The following is a 25,325-nucleotide window of genomic DNA, read 5'->3' on the forward strand; positions in this document are numbered from 1 at the left end:
CGAAGAAGCCCCTAGGAAGAAAGGCTCTGAGAAAGCCAGTGACGCGCTAAGTAAGGTCAGGCAGACCGGGGGTGGGGGCGGGGGGAGTGGCTTCAGCTGAAGACTGTGCCGGCAAGAAGTGAGAGGTTGAAGTCAGCGCTGGAGCTGGAGCTGGGGCTGGGGAGGAAGGCAGTTGTTGACCCCAAACTTCAGCTCAGGAGAAAGGAGAGCAGTCCAGCCTGTAGGGAAGTCTGGCTCAGGGCGAGGGTTCCCATTTAACTATGATCCTTGAGCTGGTATCTGCGACTCCCTTTCCCCAAGCTAATTTTAGCCAAAAATAGGATTCTTCCCCCATCTCCTAAAATCTGCAAATGCACCTGGTTTATTCCTGGTCCTCCTATCTCACTACATCTCCACCCACTAGTTTTCTTGGCAATGGAGCTAAGACTGGAAAAGACCTGATGACAAGGGAGAAGGCCACGTAATGTCTGGACTATGTGAAGCTCAATGCTGCCCCCTGGTGCCCAGACTTGTGCGGCCAGCGGGGTGTAGGGAAAGGGAAGCAGGAAGTATTTGAGATAGAAAACCTCTCTGCTCCTCCACTTCTCTGAGCCTCTTGACAAGGTGTGTGTGTTGGTGGTCAATCGTGTGGTACTCTTTTATGACCCCATGGACTGTAGCCAGCCAGGCTTCTCTGTCCATGGGATTTCCCAGGCAAGAATACTGGAGTGGGTTGCCATCTCCTTCTCCAAAGGATCTTGCCAACCCAGGGATTGAACCTGTGTCTCCTGCGTCTCCAGTATTGGCAGATGGGTTCTTTACCAGCTGAGCCACCAGGGAAGCCAAAGACTTGAGTGCTTGCTATGCGTGCATCCTCAGCTGCTCAGTCGTGTCCAACTCTTTGCGACCCTTTGGGCTGCAGCCCACCAGGCTCCTTTGTCCATGGGTTTCTTTCAGGCAAGAATACTGGAGTGGGTTGCCATTTCCTTCTCCAGGGGATTTTCCTGACCCAAGCATCAAACCGAGTCTCCTGCTTTGCAGGCAGGTTCCTTACCTGCTGAGCCATCTGGGAAGGCCTGAGCCTCTTAGACCTCCCTCTTATGGGAGAGGAAGGACAGAGAAGGAGCCATACTAACCCTGACTGAGAAGGTACCATGAGGATCCTTCTCCTCCAGAGAACTCAGACTCTGTGCTAGAGCCTGAAGAGAGGTGGAGGCCAAGGTGAGGTCAGCAGTAGCCCTGTCCAGTCTGCACCTGGACACCCAAGATGGTTGTTTCTATTGTAAGTGGAATCAGGGCAGCCTTTTTGGTATGATTCCTGGGGTCTCCATCTTAGTTCAACTCGGGCCTTTTTCTGCCTAAAATTCCATCATTTTTGTTCCTGAGGAGGTACTCAACAAGTGTAGAATGAATGGATGGATGGATGAATTCCATTTATTTGCACTGGGATATTATCTCCAGGAGGTCTGGGCTATCAAGCACACAGGAGGAATGAGTTCATAAGTTTGCCTAGTTGATTGGAAGTAGGGCTACAAAGAGGAATGGGATACAGGAAAGGGAAGTTTTGTTGGGGGAGAACCTCAAGAGAGTTCAGGTGGACGGAAAATCATGGAGGAGATTGAGGGCTCAAAGAAGGCTTCCTGGAGGAAGTAACATTTGACATAGGACTTGAAGGGCAGCGAAGACAGTGATGGCGTTTAGTTGAAGAGAACAGTATGAACAGAGGCACAGGCACACCTTGTGCTGGCAAGAAGGCTCCAGTTTGAGAGAATGGAGGCAGGTTACGCTGTGGTGGAGCCACACCAGAAGAGGCTGTACAGGTCCTCAGGAGGTGCTGGGTGTCCAGTCAAAAAATTTAGCAGCTCGTGGGCAAAGCACTGGACGGTGAGTGGGGGATTAACTCCCAACACAGGCTCTGTTCTGACTTGGTTTCACTCCCATGGCCTTGCTCTATGGAACTTTCTCTAGAAAGTGGGAGCCATGGCAAGTTCTTGATCAGAAAAGTGCCTAGGAATCGCTTCTCCCATAATAGTCGAGTACTGGCAGGTAGGACAGACTACATCAAATCTAACCCCCTCAATGTGTAGATGATAAGACTGAGGTCCAGAGAGGGGAAATAACTTGCCTAGCATCATACACCAAACCAGTGGCAGAGCCAGGATTTGGACCAGCTCTCCAAGCTCTCAGTTTGGGGCCGTCTCCCCTCTGCTGCAGTCTGGGATAGCATCTCAGACACTGAACTGGAGGAGAGCAGCTGGAAGTTGAAGGCCACGGGAAGTCTACAGCCCTACCTCCCCATCTAGACCAGAGATCCCTAAGCCAGCCAGTCAAAATGTTTATTGAACACGTCACCCTGCTCCCCATGCTGGGATAATCTGGGAAGTCTGTGTACTGAGCAGCCACACAGAGGGACAACAAAGAAAACTTGTGGTGGGCTTCCAGGAGGAGGAGAAATAAGGCGGATCTGGTATTCATGAGAAGGGAGGAACATTGAGAGCAGACTTGGATGAGGATGTAGAAAGACCTCCAGGAGAAGGAGTGTCTTGTCACTTGGGTTCCATCTTGTTCTTGACCAAGGTCTCCACCTCCTTCATGAACCGGAGACACAGTTCCTCTTCCCATGGCAAAGCGATGCACTGCACAGCCACTGAAAGCCCCACAGATCCTCTCACCGCCTGCAGGGAGAGAGGGCCTATGGACTCAGAGCCTGCTTCCTGCTCCCAGGCCCCTTGCCCAGCCATCCTCACCACGCAGAGGTGTGTATTAATCCAAATATCTCACTCCCAGTCTATATTAAAGTAGACATGTCCTGGATCTCAGAGTTCCAGGCTTCCTCAGCTCTCAGCAAAACCTGGAAAAACTGTTCTGCTTTGGCTACAATTCTCCAGGGTTAGGATGGAAAACTTGCTCCCTGTGTAGACAGCTGACTCTAAGGATGAAATATAAAACTGAGTATCCACCCCGTGTTCTCAGCAAAGGAAAAGAGAATGTCCAAATCCCTGACCCGGGGCCTGATTGTACTTCTGCAAGGAAAGGGGTGCCTTGACCCCCAAACACAGCTCCAGGAACATGGGAGTTGAGCCTGAGTCCCTGCCATGAAAATCAAACATACTTGTAGGTATTCAAACATGTTTTCATTGCTTCAAGATGATACTATATAAGCCTTTACTTGCCTTTGTCTCTGGAGCCAGGTCCCATGGCTTCGAGTCCTGGCTCCTTCACTTCAGCTGGCTATATGGCTTTGATCAAGTCCCTTAACCTATCTGTTCTTTCATTTCCTCATTTGGAAAACCTCATGGGACAGTTATGGGATTTAATGATTTAGTATATATACAGCACTTTTAAACAGCTCTTGGAACAGAGTAAGAGCTCAAGACACATTCGATAGTATCGTTATTGTTATTTTCACAGAATTCAGGTCAGCAGTTCCACTGGGTAACTCTAGCACTGAAATCAATTTCCAGGAAAAATAAGTTACTTAATGTCTGACTCAGACACATGCATACTTTTCAGAGCCAGTTTCTCTCTTTCCCTCTCTTTCTTCCCCTCTCTCCCCCAAGTCAGGGCTGTTATTTTAGACCATGAATTCAATAGGTCCATAGAAATATTTCTTTTGTGAAGTCCTCTTTGAATCAGTACTAGCATTTATTCAACAGTTCCTACATACAGGGCATTATGCTAATTGCTTCACTTTTTTCGATTTAACCTTTAACACAACCCCACAAAGTGAAAGTAGAATGAAAAGTGAAAGTGAAAGTCGCTCAGTCATGTCAGACTCTTTGCCACCCCATGGACTGTATATAGAGTCCATGGAAGTCTCCAGGCCAGAATACTGGAGTGGGTAGCCTTTCCCTTCTCCAGGGGATCTTCCCAATCCAGGGATTGAACCCAGGTCTCCCACATTGCAGGCGGATTCTTTACCAACTGAGCCACAAGGGAAGCCCAAATCCTGTCTTCCTAGAGAAAAAAACTGTGTCCAGGTACTGCTAACCAGTACCTTCACCTTGTAATCTTCACAATAACCTCCTAGCCTTCACCTTTCTTCACCGCACCTGTCTCTGGGATCGACCTTCCCTACAGAAGTGTCAAGGAAACCACTGCTTTTGCACAGTGGTTCTCCCCTCACAAGGACAGAGGCTGACTTGGAGGTCAAAATAGTGTGTCTTCAGTGATGGGGTGAAACTGTAGCTGAGGTGGTAAAGAGTAACACTAAGAGGGACCAGCCCCACCCCACCCCAACAGCAGGAGAGGCAGAGAGGGAAACTGACCTCCTGGAAACTTTTGTCGAAGCGATCTCTGTAGTAGCCTCTGTAGAAGGCCAGTTCCTTCTCGTCCTGTGGCGTCACGGTGGTGACGGGCACCACGCCAGCAGGGAAGTTCAGGAGGTTGTAAAGGCCCAAGTAGAAACTGCTTGCTATAGGAAGATCCAGGTAAGCTCAGGAAAATGATCAGCTCAGAAAAGACTCAGGGGACTTCCCTAATGGCCCAGTAGTTAAGAATCCTCCTTGCAAGGCAGGGGATGTGGGTTCGATCCCTGGTCAGAGAACTAATAGCCCCCATCCCTCGGAGCAACTGAGCCCAAGCACCACAACCAGAGGGTCTGTGTGCTGCGATGAAAGATCCCGCATGACACATGAGAGCTCCGAGTGCTGCAACCAAGACCAGAGGCAGCCAAACAAATAATTAAGACATGAGGGACAGAATGTGGGTGGGTCCCCCCTTGGGATCTTTCTTGGAACTGCAGCCTTCTGCTTGCAATAGCTGTTTCAGTGCAGGGAGTCGGTCTAACAGCTGCCTACTGCTCCCCACAGTGGAGGGAAGGAGAGAGTCAGAATCTGCTCTGTGCAGATGGCCAAAAAGCACATGAAAAGATACTCAACATCACTAATTACTAGGGAAAGGCAAATCAAAACTACAATGAGGTATCACCACACACAGGTCAGAATGGCCATCATCAAAAACTCTACAAAAAAATAAATGCTGGAGAGGATACGGAGAAAAGGGGATCCTCCTATCTACACTGTTGGTATGAATGTAAATCGGTGTGACCACAATGGAGAACAGTATGGAGGTTCCTTAAAAAGTTAAAATAGAGCTATTCTATGATCCAGCAATCCCACTCCTGGGCACATATGCAGAGAAATCCATAATTCAAAAAGATGTATGCACCTCAGTGTTCATCGCAGCACTATTTAGAGTAGCCAAGATATGGACAAGTCTAAATGTCTATTGACGGAGGAATGGATAAGGAAGATGTGATACGTACATACAATGGAATATTACTCAGCCATAAAAAGAACAAAATTATGTCATTTGCTACATGGATGGACCTAGAGATTGTCATACTGAGTGAAGTAAGTCAGACACAGAAGGACAAATACCATATGATATTGCTTATATGTGGATTCTAAAACAAATAATACAAAAGAACTTATTTGTGAAACAGAAATGGAGTCATGAATATAGAAAACAAACTTATGGTCATCAAAAGGGTGGGGAAGGGATAAATTGGGAGATTTGGATTGACTTATACAGTGGAAGTGACAAATAGATTCACGGGATTAGATCTGAGAAGTGCCTGAAGAACTATGGATGGAGGTTTGTAACATTGTATAGGAGGCAGTGAGCAAACCAGCCCCAAGAAAAAGAAATGCAAAAAGGCAAAATGGTTGTCAGAGGAGGCCTTACAAATAGCTGAGAAAAGAGGAAAAGCAAAAGGCAAAGGCGAAAAGGATATGTCCATGTGAATGCAGAGTTCCAAAGAATAGCAAAGAGAGATAAGAAAGCCTTCCTCAGAGATCAATGCAAAGAAATAGAGGAAAACAATAGAATGGGAACGACTAGAGATTTCTTCAAGAAAATTAGAGATACCAAGGGAACATTTCATGCAAAGATGGGCACAATAAAGGAAAGAAGCGATATGGACCTAAGAGAAGCAGAAGATATTAAGAAGAGGTGGCAAGAATACACAGAAGAACTGTACAAAAAAGATCTTAATGATCCAGATAACCACAATGGTGTGATCACTCACCTAGAGCCAGACACCTTGGAGTGTGAAGTCAAGCAGGCCTTAGAAAGCATCACTATGAACAAAGCTAGTGGAGGTGATGGAATTCCAGCTGAGCTATTTCAAATCCTGAAAGATGATGCTGTGAAAGTGCTGCACTCAATATGCCAGCAAATTTGGAAAACTCAGCAGTGGCCAAGGACTGGAAAAGGTCAGTTTTTATCCCAATCCCAAAGAAAGGCAATGCCAAAGAATGCTCAAACTACCACACAATTACACTCATCTCACATGCTAGCAAAGTAATGCTCAAAATTCTCCAAGCCAGGCTTCAGCAATATGTGAACTGAGAACCTCCAGATGTTCATGCTGGATTTAGAAAAGGCAGAAAAGCCAGAGATTAAATTGCGACTATCTGTTGGATCACAGAAAAAGCAAGAGAATTCCAAAAAACCTTCTACTTCTGCTTCATTGACTACACCAAAGCCTTTGACTGTGTGGATCACAACAAACTGGAAAATTCTTAAAGAGACAGGAATATCAGACCACCTTACCTGCCTCCTGAGAAATCTATGCAGGTCAAAAAGCAATAGTTAGAACCAGTCATGGAACAAAGATATTGTCCCAAATTAGGAAAGGGCTGTATATTGTCACCCTGCTTATTTAACTTATATACAGAGTACATCATGTGAAATACTGGGCTGGATGAAGCACAAGCTGGAATTAAGACTGACGGGAGAAATATCAATAACTCCAGATATGCAGATGACACCACCTTTATGGCAGACAGCGAAGAGGAACTAAAAAGGTTCTTGATGAATGTGAAAGAGGAGAGTGAAAAAGCTGCCTTAAAACTCAACACTCATAAAACTAAGATCATGGCATCTGTTCCCATCACTTCATGGGAAATAGATGGGGAAACAATGGAAACAGTGACAGACTTTATTTTCTTGGGCTCCAAAATTACTGCAGATGGTGATTGCAGCCATGAATTAAAAGACGCTTGCTCCTTAGAAGAAAAGCTATGACAAACTTAGACAGCATATTAAAAAGCAGAGGCATTACTTTGACAACAAGAGTCCATCTAGTCAAAGCTATGGTTTTTCCAGTACTCATGTCTGGATATGAGAATTGGACTATGAAGAAAGCTGAGTGCCAAAGAATTGGTGCTTTTGAACTGTGGTGTTGGAAAAGACTTTTGAGCGTCCCTTGGACTGCCTGGAGATCTAACCAGTCAATAAAAAGGAAATCAGGCCTGAATATTCATTGGAAGGACTGATGCTGAAGCTGAAGTTCCAATAATTTGGCCACCTGATGTGAAGAACTGGCTCACTGGAAAAGACCCTGATGCTAGGAAAGATTGAAGGCAAGAGGAGAAGGGGATGACAGAGGATAAGAAGGTTGGATGGCTTCACCGACTCTATAGACATGAGTTTGAGCAAGCTCCAGGAGTTGATGATGGACAGGGAAGCCTGACATGCTGCAGTCCATGGGTTGCAAAGAGTCGGACATGACTTAACCAATACACACTACTGTATGTAAAATATATAACAAATAAGAACCAGCTGCATAGCACAGGGAACTCTACTCAGTACTCTGTAATGGCCTATGTGGGAAAAGAAATTAAAAAAACAGAGTGGATATATGTATGTGTGTTAGTTGTTCAGTCGTGTCCGTATCTTTGCGACCCCATGGACTGTAGCCAGCTAGGCTCCTCTGTCCATGGGTTTCTCCAGGCAAGAGAACTGGAGTGGGTTGCCACTCTTCTCCAGGGGTCAAACCTGGGTCTCTTGCATTGAAGGCAGATTCTTTACCATCTGTGCCCCCAGGGAAGCCCTCCTGGCCTCATTACATTGTTTTGTTTTGTTTTAATTTTTTAAAAATTTGACTGAGTCAGTTGTGGCTCACAGGGTATACGTATATATTAACTTTGCTATACACCTGAAACTAAGACAACTTTGTAAATCACTATATGCCAATAATTTTTTTTTAATAAAAAGAATCCACACTGCAAAGCCTTACTCAGTGCCAGACACTGCACTGCCCTCTCTACACTGCTGAGTCCTTGACTCCTCCCCTCCTCTGTGAGATGAGGATTACTAGTCCCCGTGTACAAATGGGAAACCAAGGAGGCAGACAGCTACACAGCTAGTGGCTGGCAGAGGATGCAGCCATGCCCTCCAGTCCTCAGGGCTCCAAGAGGGCTGGAGTGCAATCCTGAGTTGAAAAGGTAGCTCCTCCCAGCAGCCACCTGTGTGCAGGGAGTGAGCATCAGCGTGTCAGGGAGGTGGACAGAAGACGCTAGAGCAGAGCCATGTGTGGGTTATGCCTTGGGCAGCCGCTGTAGAGGGACCCAGAGGAGAGGAGCCCAGGCTTGACGGGGCTTGCATTCGGCATGGCACCGCCTCTGAGGCCTGCACCTGCAGTACAATGGGTGGCTGCCCTGTGTTGAGGCTGCTTGCATCTGCAGGTGGGCTGCTGGGCTGAGGGCACCTCTGGAAGTGAGGCTGCAGAAAGCATGTTAAGAGTGAATGGATATGCTAAGAGAAAGAAGTCAGACCCCTGCGCCTCATACCTTTTGATTTTACTTATATGAAATCCTAGATGAGGCAAAACTATAGTGACAGAAAAGCAGACCAGTGGTGGCATGAAACGCAACAAAACATGAGGAAATTTGGCTAATGATGGAAATAGTCTCTATTGTGATTAGGTGGTGGAGGAGAAGGGGGAAGACACAGGATGAGATTGTTGGATGGCATTACCAACTTGATGGACATGAATTTGAACAAGCTCTGGGAGTTTGATGGACAGGGAAGCCTGGCGTGCTGCAGTCCATGGACATGACTGAGCGACTGAACTGATACATGTATACATACATATGTTAAAATTCACCAAGTTACTTAAAACTGGTGAATTTTATCTCATGTAAATTATACTTCAATAAAGTTCATTTACAATGTGAATGGAGGGACTTCCCTAGTGATCCAGTGGCTAAGACTCTGTGCTCCCAGGGCAAGAGGCCCAGGTTTGATCCCCGGTCAGGAAACTAAGTCCTGCATGATGCGACTAAGATCCAGTGCAGCGAAATAAATTAAAAAAAAAAAAAATTTCAAGTGAATGAAGGAAATCCCCTGGTGGTCCAGTGGTTAGGACTCCACGCTTCCACTGCAGGGGGCACAGGTGCGGTCCCTGGTCAGAGATCAGGGATCTCTGATAAGATCCCAGAAACTTCACAATAAAGCAAAAACAAACGTACAAACAAACAAAGGGAATGAAAATTGGTAGGGACTGGTAACAGGTACGGGGTTTCTTTTCAGGATGATTAAAATGTTCTGGAACCAGACAGTGGTGGTGGTTGCATGACATTCTGAATATACTAAAAACCACTGAGTCGTATGCTTTAAATGGTGAATTTATTTTATCTGAATTTTATCTCCATTTAAGAAAAAATTTTTAAATAGTAACTAACATCAAAGGTAAAGGCCAGAAGCTGTGGGAGGACTCAGAAGTCCTGGATACCACACCCCCACCCCCACCCCACTCCCTGCCAAGGACCCGGTGTTCTCTCACCTAGCGCCTTGGCAGGATAGCCAATATAGAAGGCGGGGTCCAGTGCCGGAGACAGCAGCACATCCAGGTCTAGGGACCTCCACTTGGCTATGAACTCTTGCTGATATTCCTGCAGGAATAGTGGCAGGCGGGAAAGGTGAGACTGGCAGAGGTCACTGTTTGCAGGACAAAATCAGATGCCGCCAGGCTGAGTCAGGTCAAACACCAGGAAGAATTCCCAGGCTGTGAGGTGCAGACTGAGATGGGGGTGGGGCGGGGGGAAGTCAGGGTCTTCCCAGGGGCCAAGGAGGAGGGATGAGAAGGACAGTCGCAAGCTACAGTGATCTGGGGACAATGTATCATCCTGGCCCCCAAGGAGACAGACTACATTAACCTCCTGGTCATCACCCAGGTGCAGCTGAGCCTCCCCTGAAGGCCAAGACAGAGATCTACCATCTACTGGGCTACTCCTGTTGCCACCCAGGGGACTACTGCCCCAGTTCTGGCAGTACCTCAAGGTCTCCCCAGGCATGTATTACCTCCACTGCTTTGTGCTGCTCCCACAGTTTCTTGGGTGTCCTGGGGAATGAGGAAGAAGGAGAAGTCCAAAGGTCAGCATGGGAGGACTGCTTTTTATACAAACGGGGACATGATACCCAGGAGGCAAGTTCTGGACTCTATGCAGGCTGCAAATCAGCTGATGGACTGGGAATCACCCTGTATCTTGTCCCCTGCCCAATATCCATTACCTGTCCAATGTTCCTAAGAGGACCCATCCCCTGGTCAAAGCCCCAACACCTGTGACAGGGACCCACAGGCTCCCTCGAAACCCCAGGTCCTTTCCCCTAAACTGTGAGGCCCTGAGTCAACCCTCAGGCTGCTCTAGCCCCAGTTCTAACCAGCCCCTTAATTCCAAGCCCACCAGGCCAAGTCCAACAGCAAACCCAAACCAGACTCCTCTCCCAATCATATCCCCACGCCAACTCCAATCTTAACTCCAACCCTGACCCAAAGCTAACTTCAACTCAGGCCCAACTTTTGTCCCAATCTAACTCAGTTCTAGTGTGTACTCAGAGTTCAAGTCCAAATGAAACCCCAGTCCCACCCAAAAGTCTAAATTTAACCCCATGTTGGGCATGATTCTAAAGCCCTAATTAGATTCCAAAACCTTGAACAGCCCTGCTCACAGTGGACAAGGCCCCCAGCCACATGACCCTCACCCAGCTCCCAAGGAAACCCCTTGTGAATTGGACCTGAGAAGGCTTGATCACTTACCCTACTCCACACAACCTTTCTAAACTCTGGCTAACCCGGGGCTCCTGGAGGTGGGGACAGAGGGGAAGGGCACTTTCAGAAACCATAGGGCAATGCCACCTGCCCAGGACAGGGGTCTGGGAAGAGAAACTCTGCCCTGCTCCCCAAGCCCCTGACCACAGCACCAAACCCTGATCCCCCTCTCTAAATTCCCTTCCCTCTCGCTGAAGCCCCATCTCTCTGAGCTTCTCTGAAGCCCCCCTCCCTCTCTGACAGCATTGCTCTTTTGGCCCCCATCTCCCGTCTTTCAGTTCCTCTCCCATTGAGCCTTTCTCTGAACCACCACATTCTCTGGGCCTCATCTTCCTCTCTGACCTGACCCCCACCCCCACCCCACCCCTCACCCCCAAGGGAGCCCCCTCCCCTTTCTGAGCCCCGTGTCCTCTCTGGGCCCCTCCCCCCTCCAGCCCCTCCCACTCTGAACCCACACTCACGAAATACTTCCAGATCCAGGCCAAGAAACGTTTGAGTGAGTTTGGCAACCTGAGAGGGGTGACTATGCTCTTCATGGAGGGGTCCACAATGTCCCCCTTACTGAGGAACCACAGACACACAGCTGGTCAGTTATGGCCTTCAGCTGGCCATCACCCAGCCATCAGCTTCCCCTCTGTAGATAAGCTACAGAGAGAGGTTTGACCCAAAGAAATACTCTGTTCCCAGCAGCACCACCCCAGAACATGTGGGTCCTGAAGGCAGGGCTTGGTTGGGTGACTTGCTGCTTACGGTCACACAACGAGCCAGAGGCACCAAAGCAGCCCAGGCCTGCAGCTCCCCACCTACAGCTCGGCTGCCACCAGCCCCTTCCTCAACCCCATTTCCATCACACCCCACATCTGAGTCCCAGCAGACATACAGTTTCTCCAGAATGCTGGCCCCTCCATCAGCAAACAGACTCCCTTGGTACAGGTGAAAGAAGGCATACTCTGTTCGGGGGACAGAGAAGGGGATGACCTGGGGACAGAGAGGCCGAGTCAGGGCCTGGAGCTCCTCCTGCTCTGCCCCATGTTCTCTCTGCATCCCTCAGGATTTAAAGAGAGAATACCACATTGGGAAGCCTTTGTGCTCTGCCCACTCCCTCACCCCCACACAGAGATGAGGCAGAATTTGAGCTGCTTGCTTAACTGTGATCCAGCCCCTTGCCAAGTGCTTTATTGGGAGCTCATTCAATCATCACGGCCACCCAGTGCGGTAGCAACCTGAGGCTCATAGAGATGAAGAGACTGGCTCAGCAATTCTCAAAGAGGTGGTGGGGCAGGGACAAGCCACTGGGGCATGGGAAGTAGGGGAAGAAGAGGGGCACTCTGAGGACAAGAGGCTCCTTACAGCCATTTGATGGAGACAACAGAAACCCAAGCTCTAGGAATTATAGGAGTGAGTCTCAGAGTTCCCGCTACTGAAGGGGGATGCCTTCCTCACAGGATGGGACCCACCCTGCCCCCACCTCCACTCCATCAGTCTCCAGGAAGCCTAGGGGAAGCACAGTGATCTCACTAGCACAAACTCAGATGCAACCTTCCTCCCTGAGAATGGACCAACCCAGCATTCTCACTGATCTGGTCTCACTCCCAAGGGCCAAGTAAGCCTACCTGGTGTCCTGCATCCCGCAGCAGCCTGGATGTGAGCTTCACAGCCCTGGCCATGCTAGGTGATGGCTGGGTGAAGCCATCTGATTCGTAGTAGCCAATTCGAAGGGGACGGTTACTGGAGTACACCTTGGGGAAAAAGGGGCTGGGTTAGGGGAGATTGGCCAGAAGACAAGGTGGCCTCATTCCAAGGGCCCCTTGAAGCCTCGCTATATACTCTCCAGGGTTTAGGTCCTCTGAAGAACTCTCCAGAAGAGGAAGAAATGGATGGGGACATGACTGATTGGGTAGCTGGAGTGGATAGTTAAACAGATTCACGAATGAATGGGTGGGTGTATGAGATAGTGAATGGGTAAGTGGGCAAGGGTTAAACAGATAAATGGGTGGGCGGATAAATGAATGGATGGAGGTGAGTGGGCAGGCAGGCAAGTAAGTACGTGAATAGACACAAATATCTTAAAGCCAAAGAAGGGTCAGGAGAGGAAGAGGATGAAGAGACCAATAGAGGCGAATAATAGATAACAGACAGTGACCACAGGCTGATTGTACTACAATATGTGTAGGGAATCAGATGACTAGACACTGGCTGATTAGTAGACAGAGACTCTCCCTACGCAGCAGATCCTGGAGTCAGATAGGGCTGGGTTCCAAGCCACTATGTGATCATCAGAAAGTCATTTCATTTCCCTTCAGCTTCCTCACTTGTACATGGGAGGAGTGACACTCATTCTATAGAGTGAGTGTTAGGATGAACTACAAACAGCCACCTCATAGTAGGTACCAATAAATGTTCCTGAGTGAGTTAATGCAAAAATGAAGAGTCGGAGCTAGAAGGGTCTGCAGCAAAATTCTGGTTCAACATCATTGTACCAATGTGGAGGCTGAGGCCTAGAGAAGAGATGTGACTTGGTCAGGGTTACCTAGAGGCCTAACAGCCCAGCTTCCCTTGATACCAGGCTCTCTACACCACACTTGCTGAGTTTACTGCCCCTGTGTGTTGGGCAAATGATGATGGAGTCCCTCTCTGGGGTAATATCATCTACGGCTCCAGGTGGCACAGAAGCCAAAGCAGCTGGCATCTGGTCGGGTTGGGGAATGAACTGACTGAGCATGTGGGCCTCCCGCTCACTGCACTTGGGCTGGAAAAGGAGGGCTTCACAGGGAATGGTTCTAGTGGCTGGTTGTTGAGGACTGAAGGGAGAGGAGAGGGAGCCCTCCAGGCCTGCTCCCTACCCAGCTCACCTCCTCCCTGAAGGGCAGGAAGGGCACGGTGGGGTCCAGTCGGTGCATGTGTTCACTCAGCAGCGCTCGCAGGCACAGTGCCAGGCTCTCCACGTCCCAGGCCAAGGGGCCAGCCACTGTGACCACTGTACAGAGGGGGTGAAAAGAGGCAGACATGCTGCATCCTTTCTGCTTTGGGGACCCACACTGCCTGGCCTCAGAGGGTGGGACCCAGGGCCATGATCAGGGCAAAGTGAAGAGGCCCTGGGGCCGTCTTGGGTCAGGGGTTGAGAATGAGTGGAGTTGGCAGACTAGCTCAAACAAACTTCCAGCCTGAAGGGAGATTCTCTTCTGGGGCAGAACACTAGGAGAGCAGCAAGTGAGGTGAAAGCTAAAGAACAGGAAGCACCTCTCCAAGGGGCAAGAGTCACTAGACTAGAAAGCCAAGCAGAACCTTCCCCCATACTCCTTGGTCACTGGTGGGGCTGGTCTGTCTGAGATACAGTGAAATGTCCTTGGGAGAAAGGCAAGCAGGTTGCCTTTGAATGGATATGGCCAACACAGACAAGAGCTTACCTGCTTTCCTGCCCTTGACAGCAGAGGCAACTCCGGAGTTGCTGCAAAACCCCACCCACCCAGAGCCCAGCTCAGCACCTGAAGGGAAGGACTTAGGTGCCAAAGAGGCTTGAACACCCAGCCAGTGCATTCCCCCAGGGCCCAGCACACAAGAATAAGAGCTGCCTCAACCCTCCCAGGGCTCTTTACTGTCTACAGAATAAATATGAGCCCTTTTACTGCCCTTCAAGGCTCTAAATTATCAACTCTTTCCATAACTTCCCTTTCTAGCCCTTCCACACATACTCACACATTGCTCCAGGCAAAATAGGCTGCTTATAGAATTACAGCCTTCAAGATGCTACTTGATGGACATGAGTTTGAGCAAGCTCCAGGAGTTGGTGATGGACAGGGAAGCCTGGCATGCTGCAGTCCGTGGGGTCGCAAAGAGTCGGACACAGCTGAGCGACTGAACTGAACTGAACTGAACTGAAGATGCTTCTCCAACTCTGCATGTCCATCCTTCAAAACCAAGCTCAAATGCTGCCTCCTCCAGGAAGCCTTCCCTGCCTTGACCTGCTTCTAAAAGTGTAAAATCTTGGCCTTTAATAAATTCTATTGAGAAAATCTCAACTTCATCCCTCTCTTTGACCCTCTCTTAAGCCTGGATTCAGTTCAGTTCAGTCGCTCAGTCGTGTCCGACTCTGCGACCCCATGGACCGCAGCACGCCAGGCCTCCCTGTCCATCACCAACTCCTGGAGTTTACCCAAACTCATGTCCATTGAGTCGGTGATGCCATCCAACCATCTCATCCTCTGTCATCCCCTTCTCTTCCTGCCTTCAATCTTGCCCAGCATCAGGGTCGTTTCAAATGAGTCAGCTCTTTGCACCAGGTATAAGCCAGTTGGATGTTAAAGAGTACAACAGGGCTTGGGGCTGGATCTGAGAGTGTTCTGTGTCCCTGTATAGGGCCACACAGTGTAGGTAGTCAGAGTGGGGTTGAAATATGGGTGGATGGGTGGATAGATGTATGAATGAGTGCAAAACAGATGGAAAAATTAATGGAAATATGGATGGATTGGTGGGTGGATGGATGAATGGAGGCAAACGTGGATTGGTGGATAGCGAGTTGAGTAGGTGGATGGAGAGATAAATGTCTGACTGAACGAATAAATGAATGGAAGGCAGGAGGTAAGTTCTTCAAAGGCTTGGATATTGTCCATTTTGTTCACTGATGCATCCCAAGTACCTAGTTCAGTGTCTGGCACAGAGTAAACACTCAATAAATATTTGTCAAATAAATTAAATGGCAGATGAATGGTGAAATTGTTTGATGGATAGAAACTGGGATGGCAACTGCATGGATGCATGAATGGATGAGAAATCGATATAGATGAATAAATGGATGGATTGATGTATGAGGAAGGAAAAGGGGGGGTAGATGAACAGATGGATGGATGAATGAATTAGTGAAATAATGAATGAGTGGACAGTCTATCCCACTCCCTCCTGTACCAAACACGGTGTGTTTAGCTGCGGGGCTGAGGCAGGAGTTACTGGAAGCCCTCCTACCTCATCCATTTCCCCTACTACTGAGCTAATGAGAATCATTATATGGACAAGACCCCTAGTTTCTCCAGGCTGGGCTGAGCCTACCCAGGCCCCCCACCACCAAGTACCTGAGGCGGTATCCTGTGACCCGGAATCCACAGGCACCACAAAAGCTGGCTGGAATACGGATACTGCCTCCGGTGTCAGTACCCATGCCCAGGATGGAACCCCCTTTTGCCAGGAGAGCTCCTTCACCCCCTGAGGAGCCCCCAGATGTCTTCTTTAAGTTCTCAGGGTTCAGAGTCTGTCCATAGATGGGGTTGCTGCAATCAAAGCTGAGGGAAGCAGAAGAAATGGGGCTGGGAGGAGAAGGTATAACTGGAGAAGACTGCTCTGCCCATAGAGAGGCCAACCTCCCTCGGAGTCAGCCCCAGGACCAGTGAGCTCCTGCCGCAGGCCAGGAACCTCCTAGTGTCCCTTCAGTTGAGGTGAGAGGCTGCTGCTGCAGGGGAGACCAACCAGGACTCCTAAAAGGAGGATCAAGGAGCCAGCAGTTCTGCTGGATAGTGGGAAACAGGTTACAAGAACAGATAGAAATGGATACATTACCGACTGAGTGGGGTGGGAGGAGAATAGGGAATGAGAACAATTAAAGAGCTGGAGTAGAAACAGAGGTGTAACTTTTCAGTACATCTGGGCCTGAGCGCCCTTAAAGACCATGGAGTCCACACACATGTTGTCAGATAAGGACACTGAGGCTCAGAGGGCAGAAGAGACTTGCCCAAGAGCCTCCGTCCCAAGGTCTACATGACCAGCCCCCACCTCACCCTCAGCCCTTCAGCGGCAGCTTCATCCTGGGCCCAGCCTTGGACCCAGCCCCAGTCCCGGCCCCGGCCCCTGCCCCAGCCCAGGTTGGCCTGCCTGTTGCAGAGACCTCAGCAGCGTCTGGGAGATGTTGGTCTTAACAAAGGGAATAGCTCCCTGAGCCTTTAACACTTTCACGATGACTCCGTCCTTGGCTGCCGGCTTCTCCAGGAACTGGGCCAGGCCACACGTGGAGTCATGGCCCTGCAGGGAAGTGACACAAAAGCTCCAGCCCCTGGGGGTCAGAGTGGAACCAGCCATCGCACAGATTCTCTCCGGCGCTCCACTCCGCTCCCAAGCATTCTCTCTCCTGCTGAGTTGCAGGTGCTACACCCTTAGGATTCATGAGTGACAGGAGAGATCAATGGTGAAGAGATTGAGTTTGGGAGCCTGACTGCTGGTTTGGTTTCCAGCTGGCCACTTTCGAACCATGGGGCCTAGATTGGGCAAGTAACTTGCCCAATGTCACACACTCAGGTGCTCACATGTACACATGCACGTGTATCCCCAGGGCTCACCATGCAGTCATAGACGTCCTTGAGGCTGATGGGGACCCCATAGAGGAGTCCTCGCTCACTCTTCTTGAGTTTCTTCAATGCCTGCAATTGTTCCTCACATTCATCTAGGAAATCCGTCAGGCAATTCACCTCCTGGTGTACCTTCATTGCCTGAGCATCATTGAGGGAACCCAGAGAGGGGCTCAGGGCGTGACCAGGCACAGGACACTGAATCACCCCAGCCCCTCTGCCCATCCTGACTCAGAGCAGAAGTGACAGATGCCTGTGGCACAAGCTCCCTCCCAAGCTGGCTGCAGTGCCACAGGGTCACATCTGTCCCCCAACTATTCCACCCAGAGCCCCAAGATTGGGCTTTGACCAGGACCGCACCTCCTCTAGGTAACTGCAGAGGACACTCTCCAAACTCAGCTCGTCAGCAAGCAGCTTCTGAACCAGCTTCTCCAGCGGCAGCTCCAGAATGGGCTTGGGGTCTAGCTCTGGCTCCTGCAGAGATGGGGGGCAGGCAGATATCACACTGCTCCACTCAGGGTTCCCCCCACCATCAACATCATGCCCAAGTGGGCACAGAGTACCCATCACATGTTCCTGGGCCCATCCTTAGCTTTAAAGACATCTCCCAATCAGTCTCCAGGTTGGCATAAGAGCCCTCCAGGGGCACAAGTGTCCTCCTCTGTGTTGGCCTCCCCAGAGTCCAACCCCAGGGCCCAGCGCAGAGAAGGCTGGCCCCCTCCTCGTGCAGCTATCCAACAGGGCCCCCCGTGGAGTGTGAGGGACTCTACATGCACATTTCCGGATGCAGGGCTTATGAAAAGTGAGGCTCAGTTCTGTGAGGTTTCCCTTCAGGAGTCACCCCCCCGCCCCCAGCATCCCACCTTTCCTTCTCCAGTCCTCCCACATCTGCTGATCTGACTTTGCGGAAAGGTCAGGGTGGCAGGAGAGCTGGGAGCCAGCCTTGACCACAGCCCTGGTCAGTGGGGTAACGCAGGTGAACCCCTCCCCCTCCCGTGGCCTAGGTCTCCTCAGAGAGGAAAGTATCAGAATATAGTCATGAGTCAGCCATGCAGCGGAGCATAGATAAGCCCCCAGCTGCCCTGAGCCCAGAAGCCTGAATCACCCTGAGGCCTCCTAATCAAGGACCCAGCACACAGTGGGCATTCAAGAAGATGAAGTTGCCTCTCTTTGTCCTCCATGGTCCCAGCTGAGCCCTCGACGCCTTCAAGTTGGAATGTGGGCTGGGAGGGCCTTTCTCAGTCCTGGAGGGGACATAGGGAGACAGAGGGATTTTCCTGGGAGGTTGGGGCTTCAAGGCTTCTTGGATTCTTCCAGTCCTCATCTTATTCTCCTCTGTAGCATCTGACTGTTAAGAAACTTTCCTTCTGGAAGTGCTCCATGCCCTCTACTCCCCTGACTTCCCTCTCCCTTCCAGCAACTCCTGCTCCATCTCCTCTGACCCTCTTCCTCCAGTAAATGTTGGCCACCTCTCTCCCTACCTGTCTACCTTCTCTGGTGAACTCAATGGCCAGTTCTCCCCCATTTCTCCAGTCCAGACCTACTTCCCATCAGGCCTCAAGCCCATTTACCCAGCCATGGACCCACAGACATCCAGGACTTATCATTTTTCTGTCAAACCTGTTCCTCTTCATGAGATTCCCAACCGATGACACTGGTGCCATCAACACAGTGAATCTCAGATCCCCTCACCCAAGTTCTGATCATGGCTAGATAAATACCAACACAATCACACATAAAATGTGTTACAACACTTAAATATATGCCGGGCCACCTTCCAAGAATTTTACATATAATAATTTACATTACTCCTTGCAACACCTCTAGGAGGTAAGCCGTGTGAGTTTCTCATTTTACAGCAGAAGAAGATGCTGAGGCACAGAGAGCTGTTTACCCACGGATCTGGGTTCACTGGGCAGTGCAGTCCCAGCCCCCATTCTCTTATCCACACTCAGTGCTGACAGGTGGCTCTGCCTCCTTCAAATCTCCCACTTCTGACTTCTCAGACTCCTTCCTGCCTAGGACCTTCTCTCTCTCTCAGTCTTCTGACAGCCTGCTCACTGGCCTCCCTGCCTCTAGGCTTCCCTACCAACCCAGCCTCTTCACACGGCCAGGGTGATACTTGCAGCTGTACTCAGTCCTCGGTCACGTCTGACTCTGTGACCCTTTGATTGCGGCCCACCAGGCTCCTCCATTCATGGAATTTTCCAGGCAAGAACACTGGAGTGAGTTGCCATTTCCTCCTTCAGGGGTTTTCCCCACCCAGGGGTGGAACTTGAATCTCTTGCGTCTCCCCCTCTGGCAGGCAGTTTGTTTATCTGCTGAGCTATTGGGAAAGCTCAAGAATACTGTGTGGGTAGTCGTTTCTTTGTCCAGGAGATCTTCCTGACCCAGGAATCGAAACTGTGTTTCCTGCATTGCAGGCTAGTTCTTTACCGCCTGAGCCATAACTACTTACATAAAACCCACAACATGTTCCTAGTGCAGTAAGTACTGGGTAACTGAGAATATTGGTGTATCTATATGTGAACACATTAGATGTTTATGGTGACCCTTGTAGAAAGAGAATGTTGTTGCAACTTTATTCTGAGGGCTCCCCTGGTGGCACCATGTGAACAAGTGCCCATCATCCATATAGACCCCTGAAGCCATTGCTCCCTGGCAGTTGTCCTTATGTGGCCACTGGTGAAAATGACAGCGTGCCAGGAACTGGGGAGCGGTGGGGGGAGAAGGCCAGGGTGGTGAAAATGGTGGTCCTGCAGGCCTCTGCTGGGACTGCCCCTATGCCAGCACTCCAGTGACATGGGGTGCGAGGCTTTCAAGGGTCCAAGAAAGCTTTTTACCAACCCTGATGAATGGAACAAATCTACTAGAACAAATTCACTGAAACTCACTAGTAACCCACTCAGCAAGGACAACATTATTGCTGAAATGAGAATATCATTTAGAAAATGCTTGCTGTGTACCCAGGCACCACTGTCAAAATTATTAACTTGTGGACTATAATTATAATGATCATTCCATCATAGAGGTGAGTAGGTTAAGGCACAGAGGAATTATTTAAAATGTAAGTGTTAGAGTCAGGATTCGAACACAGTCAGTCCAGCACTGTCTTAACTACCACACTCTTAACCCACGTGTTACACAACTTCTCCCAAGGCTTGTAAGATTAGGGTCAATGAAATTTATATGAGATTCTAATAACAATGTTTATTGTTGAAAACAGAGATCCCTGAAGACTATATAAAATCTCAGAAGGTATCAGAAGAGCCAGGAATTCTGAGTGTCACTGCTACTGGTTCAGCAGAAGCTGAACAAAACTCAGCCTAAGAAATGATACATTAGTGTTGAAAGTTTCTACTTAATGAGACTGCAGGTCACCTAATGACCCAGCTTATTGAGAGAGCTTAATAAAGCTTTTAATAAAGCTTGAAAGATAGGGACATCTTCAAAAGATGATCATCACATCAGAAAAGCCCCACAAATTTTCAAAAGATCAACAAATTATTTGGAAATTATTACAATAATTTGACGAAAGAATTGAACTTCAACTTATATCAGTTTTAGGCCATTTTAGTATACAGTTTAGAACAAATCACCCCTCCAGCCAAGCCCCACAGCTCCCAGGACAGCTGGCCTTCTGCACACTCCGCTAGTGCTGCCCCCATGTGCGGTTTGAAAATCAAAGAAAATATACTTCAAAGTTTTTAGTAAATTGGTTATTAATCTTTCCAAAGTGGTCATTACATATGTTTAATATCAAAAAATCCCTCAACCTTCAGGGTGGTAGTTTCCACCTGAAGTGACCAGAGCCTCCTAGCCAACAGCCGTCAATCAGTAGATCCTACAAATATTATTTTCTAAGTGTTCTATAGCAGCAGTCCCCAGACTTTTTGGCACCAGGGACTCGTTTCATGGAAGACAATTTTCCCATGGGTTTGGGTGTTGCAAGCAATGGGCAGAAGCTGTAAATACAGATGAGGCTTCGCTCACTCAGCTGCCACTCACCTCCTGCAATGAGGTTCCAGGGGTTGGGGACACTCCCCGCCTCCCCACCACTTGATAGAAACAGTGCCTTACCTCAGGCTTTTCTCTCTCTGGTACTGCCTTTCTTGTTCCCTCCTCCTTTTGAAAAAGCTCCTACATATCCTTCAAGGCTTAGTTCCAAAACCACTTCCCTGTGAAACCTTCCCCACACAACCATCTCCAAGTAGCAGATCACCTCTCCTGCCGAGTCCCACAGCTTTGAGGGCATCTGACCTTTGCCACCATCTGCTGGATCATTGAAAAAGCAAGAGAGTTCCAGAAAAACATCTCTTTCTGCTTTGTTGACTATGCCAAAGCCTTTGACTGTGTGGATCACAATAAACTGTGGAAAATTCTGAAAGAGATGGGAATACCAGACCACCTGACCTGCCTCTTGAGAAATCAGTATGCACGTCAGGAAGCAACAGTTAGAACTGGACATGGAACAACAGACTGGTTCCAAATAGGAAAAGGAGTACATCAAGGCTGTATATTGTCACCCTGCTTATTTAACTTCTATGCAGAATACATCATGAGAAACGCTAGACTGGAAGAAGCACAAGCTGGAATCAAGATTGCCGGGAGAAATATCAATAACCTCAGATATGCAGATGACACCACCCTTATGGCAGAAAGTGAAGAGGAACTAAAAAGCCTCTTGATGAAAGTGAAAGTGGAGAGTGAAAAAGTTGGCTTAAAGCTCAACATTCAGAAAACGAAGATCATGGCATCCGGTCCCATCACTTCATGGGAAATAGATGGGGAAACGGTGGAAACAGTATCAGACTTTATTTTTCTGGGCTCCAAAATCACTGCAGATGGTGACTGCAGCCATGAAATTAAAAGATGCTTACTCCTTGGAAGGGAAGTTATGACCAACCTAGATAGCATGTTCAAAAGCAATTACTTTGCCAACAAAGGTCCGTCTAGTCAAGGCTATGGTTTTTCCTGTGGTCATGTATGGATGTGAGAGTTGGACTGTGAAGAAGGCTGAGCGCTGAAGAATTGATGCTTTTGAACTGTGGTGTTCAAGAAGACTCTTGAGAGTCCCTTGGATTGCAAGGAGATCCAACCAGTCCATTCTAAAGGAGATCAGCCCTGGGTGTTCTTTGGAAGGAATGATGCTAAAGCTGAAACTCCAGTACTTTGGCCACCTCATGCGAAGAGTTGACTTATTGGAAAAGACTCTGATGCTGGGAGGGATTGGGGGTAGGAGGAGAAGGGGACAACAGAGGATGAGATGACTGGATGGCATCACTGACTCGATGGACGTGAGTCTGAGTGAACTCCAGGAGTTGGTGATGGACAGGGAGGCCTAGCGTGCTGTGATTCATGGGGTCGCAAAGAGTCGGACACGACTGAGCGACTGAAGTGAAATGAAGTGACCTTTGCCACTCTCAGCTGAACTGCCTGCCTCCCTTCATGGTTCTCGCAGCCCTGCTTCCATCACACCCCACCCAGACTAGGAGCCTCTTTAAGGCAAGCTTGGGTCAGATGTCAAATGTCAGATTATCTGAATAATGAATCTGTCCTCAGGGTCCAGCAGAGGAAAGACCCAGGAGAATCCTTTGTAAAATGTTCCTAAATGGAACTGAATTGGATTTGTTTGAACCCTTGAGGGTTTGACCTATGTTTCAGCCTCCCATCTGCCTGGATCAGAAAGCTGGTCACCTGACCTTGAGGGTAACCCTGGCAGAGGAGTGATCTGATTGGAAAGGTGTCCAGGACAGACCTGTATAACTTTGTTGGGAAGAGAATAAGGTGCTGAGAGCCAAGAGACTTTGGTTGGAGGCACCATGGGTGATCTCACTCCAAACCCTTTACAGTCTTCCAGCCACCCAGACACCCCTTTCCAGGTACCCAGCCTAATAACTACCTATCCCAAATATCCACACGTACACCAACCAGATGCCCAGTGACAGTGAATTCACTCAGTCATGTCCGACTCTTTGCGACTCCATGGACTGTAGCCTACCAAGCTCCTCCATCCATGGGATTTTCCAGGCAAGAATACTGGAGTGGGTTGCCATTTCCTTCTCCAGAGGATCTTCCTGACCCAGGAATCGAACCTGGGTCTCCCGCATTGTAGGCAGACTCTTTACTGTCTGAGCCACCAGGGAAGTCCAAGACACACCCAAAACCAGACAACCTCAAACACCAGACACAATCACATGGATACATACTCAACCAGACATACAGACCCAAACCAGCCACACATATCCAGATGAATATACCCCAATGAATAACACATGTACACTCAACCAGGCCCACATCAAGGCAAATAACCAAACACAAACAGCTCACAGCCAGATGCACACCCAGCCAGCACACAGGAAGGACACACAAGCAGACCCTGGTGTTTGCAGTGAAGGAACCTAAACCTGCCACTTTGCACAGATGGGGCCTCCCCACACACACAGGAATCCTCTCCATCACGCGGCATCGCTGCAGCAACCCCATTAGCCCAGATTTCCTCCTAATCAACGAGGGAGGGGCAGCTGATCTCTGGAGGCAGATTGATTTATCCAACTAATTAGCCCCAATTAATATTAATACACAGTCTCAGAAACTGCAGCAGCTAGGGCAGAGGAACTGTCCACCGGGGCCATCAATCACCATCCGGGGAGATGGCAAAGGACACTCAGGAACTCTGGAGCATGGGGATAGCACCTCAGGCACTACCCCAACCCCCACTCCCAGAGGGAGTCCACCACAGTCACCCAGGATACCACGAGCCCACCTCTCCTTGGGCAGATGGGGAATCCAAGGCCCAGGAAAAGGATGGTCACATCGTGCAGGCTACCCAACAAACCACAGTCACGGTGTAGAGTTGTCTCCATGCCTCTCCCTCCCCGATCTCTGCCGCTCTCGACAGGCTCCGCTCTCGACAGACATACCCACATCTCAACTGCCAGCCACAGTGAGCGCCTCATTGTCTTGCACCATTGGCAGTCAAACTGTCCAAGCCCCTGGGTGAGAAACATAGCTTCCTGGCAGATTCACAGATTTAGAAAACAAACTTAAGGTTGCCAGGGGGAAGGATGCAGGGAAAGGATAGTTAGGGAATTTGGGATCGACACGCACACACTGCTATATTTTAAATGGATAACCAACTAGGATCTACTGTATAGCACGGGAAACTCAGCTCAATGTTATACGGTGGCCTGTATGGAAGGGGAGTTTAGCGGAGAATGGACACACGGAGACATGCATATACATGGCTGAGTCACTCTGAAGTCCACCTGAAACTACCATAGCTATACCCCAATATAAAATCAGAAGTTTAAAGGACAAAAAAATAAGTAAACTCAGATTCACTTCAGAGCCTGTGCTCTTAACAATTAAAGGAAAGGAACAAAGCTTCCTGTGAAGACCCCACCTTCAGTGATCCCCAGTGTTTTGCGTCTGTCGTGTGCTCAGCAAAAATTTGCAGAACCCCTATGTGGGGGATAAAGGGGATGAGAGGCAGAATTTGAAGACCAGGGTCCTGTCCCAATGGGGTCTAAGGGTGCTCAGGGGCTGAAAGAAGCCTGGCCTCCTACCTCCAGTTGCCTCCATCAGTTTTAGTTCAACAAATAGCCCAGGTAAATACCCACCATGCAGCCGAGCCCTGTGACAGGCACTGGAAGAAAGAGAAAACACACTGCCCCTGACCTCAAGGGGCTCAAAGGACACAGATGAAGGAGGAACTGATGGGGGCAAAGAAGCCAGCTTAGGGAGCTGGCGGAGGGTGGGGGGTTGCTGCTCCCTGTCTTCTGAAGGAGATGAGGTCATGGGAGGAGCTCTGTCCTGAGGTGGGACCCACTATTGGGATTGAGGGTCAATGTCCACTCACCTGCTGCCGGAGACGTTCTGCCAGGGCTGCCATCCGCCTCAGAGCCTCCTCCCTACGCTTCTGCGCCCTGGGGATCTTGCTCCGTGCTGGAGCCTGCCACCAGAAGAGCATGGTGGCCCCCAGCAAGACAGCCCCTAGCAGGGCCACCGGGAGTAACACCACCAGTGAGTGAGATAGCCAGATCACCCCAGGCATTGTGGGACCCGTGCAGATGCACCAGCTGCTTCCTCAGGAAGGCTGCCTTTTTATTTATCAGCTTCACCCTCCCACGCCTGTTTCCCAAAGGGGCAGGAGCCCCAGGTGTTGGCAGAACCTA

General features: G+C 49.4%; 1 protein-coding gene across 5 annotated transcripts; it reads right to left on the bottom strand.

The window, feature by feature from the left end:
* Positions 1–1,162: 1,162 nt before the first annotated feature.
* Positions 1,163–25,325, bottom strand: LOC102415329 (vitamin D3 hydroxylase-associated protein). Of its 5 annotated transcripts, XM_044945056.1 has the most exons (15): positions 25,010–25,304; positions 17,509–17,622; positions 17,140–17,289; positions 16,692–16,825; positions 15,886–16,092; positions 14,227–14,267; positions 13,672–13,796; positions 12,433–12,558; positions 11,700–11,797; positions 11,281–11,380; positions 10,808–10,851; positions 10,072–10,111; positions 9,554–9,662; positions 4,248–4,393; positions 2,302–2,654 (listed from the first exon to the last, which is right to left on the bottom strand). In XM_044945056.1, exons 1-15 carry the CDS (start codon positions 25,202–25,204, stop codon positions 2,526–2,528), a joined length of 1,758 nt encoding a protein of 585 aa, XP_044800991.1. In that variant the 5' UTR covers positions 25,205–25,304; the 3' UTR covers positions 2,302–2,525. The 5 variants fall into 5 exon arrangements, with proteins under 5 accessions (XP_044800989.1, XP_044800988.1, XP_044800990.1 ...); XM_044945054.1 differs by lacking the exon at positions 4,248–4,393 and having other exon boundaries at positions 1,163–2,654; positions 25,010–25,320; XM_044945053.1 differs by lacking the exon at positions 10,808–10,851 and having other exon boundaries at positions 1,163–2,654; positions 25,010–25,319.

Source organism: Bubalus bubalis, chromosome 6, assembly GCF_019923935.1.
Source record: "Bubalus bubalis isolate 160015118507 breed Murrah chromosome 6, NDDB_SH_1, whole genome shotgun sequence".
In the NCBI taxonomy this organism is placed as follows: domain Eukaryota; kingdom Metazoa; phylum Chordata; class Mammalia; order Artiodactyla; family Bovidae; genus Bubalus; species Bubalus bubalis.